The sequence below is a fragment of the Erigeron canadensis genome, chromosome 1, assembly GCF_010389155.1.
Source record: "Erigeron canadensis isolate Cc75 chromosome 1, C_canadensis_v1, whole genome shotgun sequence".
NCBI classification, from domain to species: domain Eukaryota; kingdom Viridiplantae; phylum Streptophyta; class Magnoliopsida; order Asterales; family Asteraceae; genus Erigeron; species Erigeron canadensis.
In genome coordinates, this window is record NC_057761.1 from 52,218,268 (window position 1) to 52,224,856 (window position 6,589).

General features: G+C 32.3%; 1 protein-coding gene across 2 annotated transcripts; it reads left to right on the plus strand.

Annotated features, from left to right (window-relative positions):
* Positions 1 to 1,145: 1,145 nt before the first annotated feature.
* On the plus strand, positions 1,146 to 4,539 carry LOC122586080 (protein PHOX1-like). 2 transcript variants are annotated; one of them, XM_043758185.1, is made up of 4 exons: positions 1,146 to 1,247; positions 1,358 to 3,252; positions 3,339 to 3,496; positions 4,161 to 4,539. In XM_043758185.1, the coding sequence occupies exons 2-3, from the start codon at positions 1,371 to 1,373 to the stop codon at positions 3,485 to 3,487; spliced, it is 2,031 nt and encodes a 676-aa protein (XP_043614120.1). In that variant the 5' UTR covers positions 1,146 to 1,247; positions 1,358 to 1,370; the 3' UTR covers positions 3,488 to 3,496; positions 4,161 to 4,539. The 2 variants fall into 2 exon arrangements, with proteins under 2 accessions (XP_043614120.1, XP_043614119.1); XM_043758184.1 differs by having other exon boundaries at positions 1,146 to 3,252.
* Positions 4,540 to 6,589: the final 2,050 nt, after the last annotated feature.

Sequence of the window (6,589 nt, forward strand, 5' to 3'; positions counted from 1 at the left end):
GGCAAACACGTAACATATTGATGGCTACTAAAGTCGGAAAGAAGATCCCAATGCAATGCCAAATGAATGATCTCCCATGCAAGAACCCGAACACCTGTTACATCATACCACAAATGCAAAAAGATTTAACTGGCATCCTTTGTTCGCCTCCGTAAGGCACTATGTAGTAGAACAGTATCCTTTACGCTTCCATAATATCTCCAAATTTTAAAATCGTTAGGAAAATAATCTTTCCAATTATGTAATTGTGCGAGAGAATCCGTAGGTGAATTTTAAAAATAATTCTAGAATCATTGGATTATTTTGATGATATCATAAACATACATCATTTATTTAAATTATGATTTGATGATATAATTATGGAATGTAATTAAATTTTTTATTTTATTAAAGTTCATTACTTAATAATATAATTCTGGAATGGTTATGAATTGATTTGAATTATTATACTATTATGATGTTTGACTATACTAATGAGTATTAAAATTTGGTAACTATGTGTGATTCGTCAAATTTAAATAAAAAAAGAAAAATTTCAGAAAAACAATTCATGTTAATCAACCAAACTCTAACCAACTAATCAAAACATTATATTGTTAGGCATTAACATTTTAGTAAATTTCTATGTTTTTCACGTGTATTATATGTGAAAATAATGTACTCTAGTAATATTCGGAGTAATAAAGAAGTAGTCATAAAGGTAACGAGTTTATAGGAAATTAGTAGTACATATAAGAAAACCGGAATATCATTAAAAAAAACTCACAACATGCTTTACTTTAACCAAAAAAAAAACTAACATGTACCTCAACATTTATGTTGTGTATCATACCAAAAATTCTATCCTCACACTTCTAAAAATACACAACTTGTTTATACCATTAGAAAGAAAAATCAAAAACAACATATTTTAAATCTTCTTAATTTCTAAATCACTTGTCATTTTAGTAGATCAATTTGCAATTATCTTTATGTGGGTCCTTTTACAGCTTTTATCGCTGTCTTTGTCCACCATCAATGGTATACTTTCTGATTTAAAATCCAAACGACCTCATTGTGTGCAAATTGGTTACACACATTCATTCAATAATCGTATCATATTATATAGACGACATACACATAAATACATACACACAATTACTTCAAATACAATAAAAAAAAAAAATATTCCCTGTTTCATTCATCTAAAACTCCAAAAGCATTTCCTCACAATATCAATCCAGGTTTCACGTACTTATCATATTCAGGTCCATTATATCTTTATCATCTTGTAACTATTTCTTTATTATAATTGTTGTTATTTCAATCTTATTTTTGTACCCTAATTGAAATTCAGTTATTTATTGTATCTTAAAAGGATATAGACATATATGGGAAAACCAACTGGTAAAAAGAAGTTACAATCTAGTGATGAAAAAGTTATAAAACATAACAAAACATCCTCAGACAGAACGTCGAAAAACGTTGATGAAGACACTGCTGTGTTTATTCAAATGTCCCAAGAAACAAAAGAAGAAGGAAACAAGTTGTTTCAAAAACATGATTATGAAGGTGCCATGTTGAAATATGAAAAGGCTTTAAAATTGTTACCCAAAAGTCATATAGATGTTGCGTATTTACGTTCTAGAATGGCGAGTTGTTATATGCAGTTAGGACTTAAGGAGTATCCAAGAGCTATACAAGAATGTAATTTAGCTCTTGAGGTTGCTCCTAAGTATAGTAAAGCGTTGTTAAATAGAGCGAAATGTTATAGTGCTTTGAGTAAAATTGATTTGGCTTTGAGAGATGTTAACAATGTGTTGACTGTGGAAACGGGTAATGTGGCTGCATTGGAAATGGAAGAATCTTTGAGGAAAACGGTTGAAGGGAATGGTTTGAAAGTTGAAGATGTTGGTGTTTATGAAGACGTCGTCGAGCCTAATTTGGTGAAGAAAGTTAAAGCGTTGAAAGACAAGGTTGATAAGAAGAAGAGGAGAAAGAAAGGTGACGCGAAGGTGGTGAGGGAGGATAAAGAGATTGTTAAAGAAGAAAAAGTGGTGATGAAAACTGTGAAGATGGTGGTTGGTGATGATATAAGGTGGGCTGAGATACCGGTTAATTGTAGCATTGGGTTAGTGAGGGAGATAGTTAGGGATAGATTTCCGGGACTACATGGTGTTCTTATTAAGTATAAAGATCAAGAAGGGGATTTAGTCACAATTGTGAATAATAATGAGCTTAGATTAGCTGAAAAGTTAAGTGATCCTCAAGGTTTTTTTAAGTTGTACTTGGCAGAAGTTAGTCCTGATAAAGAACCATTATATGAGGGTCTGGAAAGAGGACAAATTCTTAATACTGATTACGTAATATCTAGTGCTTCTGATGTTGGAAAGAATGGTGAAATGGAAAAGGGGACGACTTGTATAGAGGAATGGATTGTTGAATTTGCAAGACTGTTCAAGAACCATGTAGGATTTGATGCAAATCCGTATTTGGATCTTCATGAGCTTGGAATGGAATTGTATTCTGAAGCAATGGAAGATACTATCACAAATGAAAGCTCTCAAAATCTTTTTGATATCTCGGGTGACAAGTTCCAAGAAATGTCTGCTTTAGCTATGTTTAATTGGGGGAATGTGCACATGAATAAAGCGCGAAAATTGGTGGCCTTTGCAGAAGATGGAACCCAGGAATTGGTAGTAAAAACGGTGAAAGATGGATATGAATGGGCAAAAAAGGAATACACAAAAGCTGGCAAAAGATATGAAGAGTCACTAAAGGTTAAGCCCGATTTCTATGAAGGCCACCTGGCACTCGGGCTGCAGCAGTTTGAACTGGCAAAGCTGATATGGCATTACACTATTGGGAGCAAAGCTGATCTTGAAGGACCATCTATACAAATTTTGGACTTATATAATAAGGCAGAGGATAACATGGAGAAGGGAATGCAAATTTGGGAAGAACTTGAAGAACGGCGATTAAATGGATTGGGATTATATGATAAGTATAAAGATGAGCTGGCTAACGTGGGCTTGGAAAGTGTTTTTAAAGATGATGAAGCTGCAGAACAAGCTGTAAATATTAGATCTCAGATATATATTCTATGGGGTACATTGCTTTATGAGCGGTCAGTTGTGGAATATAAGTTAAGTTTGCCATCGTGGGAAGAATGTTTGGAAGTTTCAGTTGAAAAGTATGAACTCGCGGGTGCATCACATACAGACATCGCTGTGATCGTAAAGAACCATTGTTCCAATGGAACAGCTCTGGAAGGTAATGCAGACATACTCAAAAGTATATAAGCCGTTATCTGTGACTTTAAGATTGATCTACTTTGTTTTTACATTGTGTATTTGCAGGTCTTAGTTTCAAAATAGATGAAATAGTTCAGGCATGGAACGAGATGTTTGATACAAAACGGTGGCAGACTGGTGTTCCAACGTTCCGGCTTGAACCACTGTTTAGACGACGGGTCCCAAAACTGCATTCGCTGATGGAGCATTTCTGAAATTTCTTTGTGAGTTGCTTCTATATTTTTCTTCCTGAAATTTATTAGGCAACTTATGATACTATCATTACTATGTGTATTTTCAAATTCTTAGGTGATTATCTTCATAACTAGTTTCTCAATTCTCATGCTTAGGAAACTATGGCTATTAACAGCTTGCTTTTGGTGTACCTATAGGGCTATAGGCATTTTTCCATATCAATAATATATACAAGTTACAAGTTTCCTATCTAAGCTTACATAATTTGATCCAGTTACAGAATATATTTAGAACCTTTTACCTAGTGGAGACTTTGTTCCTTTGTATCAGTAGATCTCCTATCTATCACATGACAGTAGAACATTTAGCCGGCCTGCTGATTATCTTCTGCAGACCAATTAAATGTTTATCATTTAAGGAATTTTAATCATATCTAAGCCATGTAGGGTCTATTTGTCTGATTTGAACTACGTACCACATCATACTTTTACTGTCTAAATTCTTTACAATATTAGTTTGTTTGAAAATGAAACTAATATATTGTAGTAACATATATCTGTCTAATGAGTGATTTTAAATAAGTTTAGGCATAACACCAGTAGTGGTATAAATCGGACATGTAGTTGATACTATCTTGTTCCGTATAGAGTATAATAACTATTCATCCTGAAAGTCTTTTGCTATGCTTTGCAGGTATTCTTTTCTTTGTTTAGGTTGTTGCATTTAAATTGCTTCTATTGCTACTGGAAGTGAAAGAACTGGAGGATTTTCTGGCTTTTGTTATTTTTAGTGCAACCAGGGCTTCTATTGACCAAAAAGGTCACCCAAGCTCAAGGTTCTGTATGTGTTTTCCTGTGAATGACATATTTGTCAAAGGAGTTGGCAACATTTTTTTATGCCAAGTTGCTTAATGATAGATCATCATGGGTATGCTTGATCTTGTGTTATCTTTTTGAAAAAGAATTGTAGCTGCAAGATACTTTGTTAATAGGTTTTCTTGTACTTTTGCTTATGGTTGTTAGTTGGACTTGTGTGATTTTTTGAAATCCCATTCTTCAAAAAAGTTTGATTATTTCTTGTATACTTTTGTGGATTTTTTAGGTGTGTGTATATCATTTTTTTTTTACCGAATCAAACCCCTGGCCTGGGGTATTTCATTTTAGTAGGTTGCAATGGTGCATTGGTGTTTTGGTTAACTGATGAAATAGCATGCTTATATATATTGACCATTTGTTTCTTGTGTGGATAGTTCATGACTACATGATATAACCGTTATATTATAACGTATATGTTTTAGACCAAAAAAAGAAACAGAAGATATTAATGGGCCGGAAAAACTTGTATCCAACCTGGGCTTTACTAGTGGGCCAAATACGTAGCAATGTATTTTGTATCATTCATCATTGTATGGGTTTCTAATAAATTCAGTAGGTACTACTTACTACTTCTCTGCTCAAGGTTATCAACATCGGATGTATTAATTGGCTGTTGAAAAAAAAATAATCAACGTCGGATTGTTTGGTCTTTGCAAGATCTGCTGGATTAGGAAGCCAAGATCTGACTAGTTCTGGTAGAGTGGTTGGAGAAGATCTAGTGGCTCTTGCCTCAGCTGTCTTCAGTTCAATACAGCTCCCTCTTTTTCCGCTCATCTCAGGTTCGAGTGGTCTGATGCTAAGTTGTCTTTATCAGGGCTTCGGGAGCTAGGTTCATACCCTTGGGAGACTATTATCTTCTTTTTCTAATACCCAGGACCAGATATAGATTGAAAGATTTAACTAAAATGTCTTTGAATCCTTAGCATGAAAAAAGGTGAGATATTTTTTTCACTGTGAGATGAAAGAGTATTTTTTTTTTGTACTTGTAAATAAGATATATGTATATACACATATGTATAATCGACTAGCTATGTAATCTAATCTTATGATTACTTATGATCTTACATTCTTAAATCCCAACAAATCTACCAATAATTATAAAAGAGGGCATGAAAATATTTTTTAAAAAAGTCTAAACCCCTGGATGAAAAAAAATATTGAATTGTGACCTTAGATCAAATAGATGACATCATGTACCTTATTTAGAATCAATATATATTAATATATTAGTTAATATTAATTAATACCATATATAAAAGTTAAGTATTATATGTGGTACTTTAATTTATTATATATGTGATTTTAAATTAAAAGATAAGTTTTACTTGTAGTATTTTTGGTAGATATTTAATAAATTTAAACATCCATTCATTTAATAAATTATTTTAATTAATAAATGATTATACACCATTATTTTTCAGATCAATTATACGTAAATAAATATCAAAATACATATGATAAATATCACATTAATTATAGTCCATATGAATAAATAATTCATTGTATATAAGAAAAGTAGGAGAAGTAATATAGCAAAAAAAGAAAAATTATAGCAAAAGCTATATCACTAACAAGTATTTACTATGATATACTTCGTCCAGATCATACTTTTTTTAAAAAATGAATTTCGCTTGAAATTTTGTGTCGCGATTCGACAGCAGAATGTTTAGCATACGTTGATTTAACTGGGTCCACGTTAGAGAGCTCTTCTGAATTAAAAATGTCAATACCGAATGGTGACGAGAGGAAAACCTCACACTAATCCGCCCGAAGGCACAAGACTAAAAGAGGTAACCCTTGCCTCCTCCAAGATTCGAACCTGAGGTTACCAGACCCAAATCCCTTTATTAAAGAATTGCCTTGTCACCGAGGTTTCACCCTATGAATCATCTATGTCAATGAAAATTACAAGCTACAAGCCAATACAATTCCTTACAGATGTATAAATTTTTTTGATTTATTTTCATGTGTGTATATATCTTACAAATATGTAAGCTATTCAATTTAGTATAATGTATATAACTAAACATGTACGTATTTTTTTCTATTTTTTTCAAAAAAAAATTATTAAAAATAAAAGATGAAAAAAAAACAAGGTGAAAAAATATTATAAAACCATGCACGCTTCAGTTATATTTTAACATGTCTTTTCTCTATAATTCTTATTATATTATTACGAAAACTTGATATGTTCATCTCGTGTATTACGCGGGAAAATAATCTAGTTATATATAAATCGTAAGATCT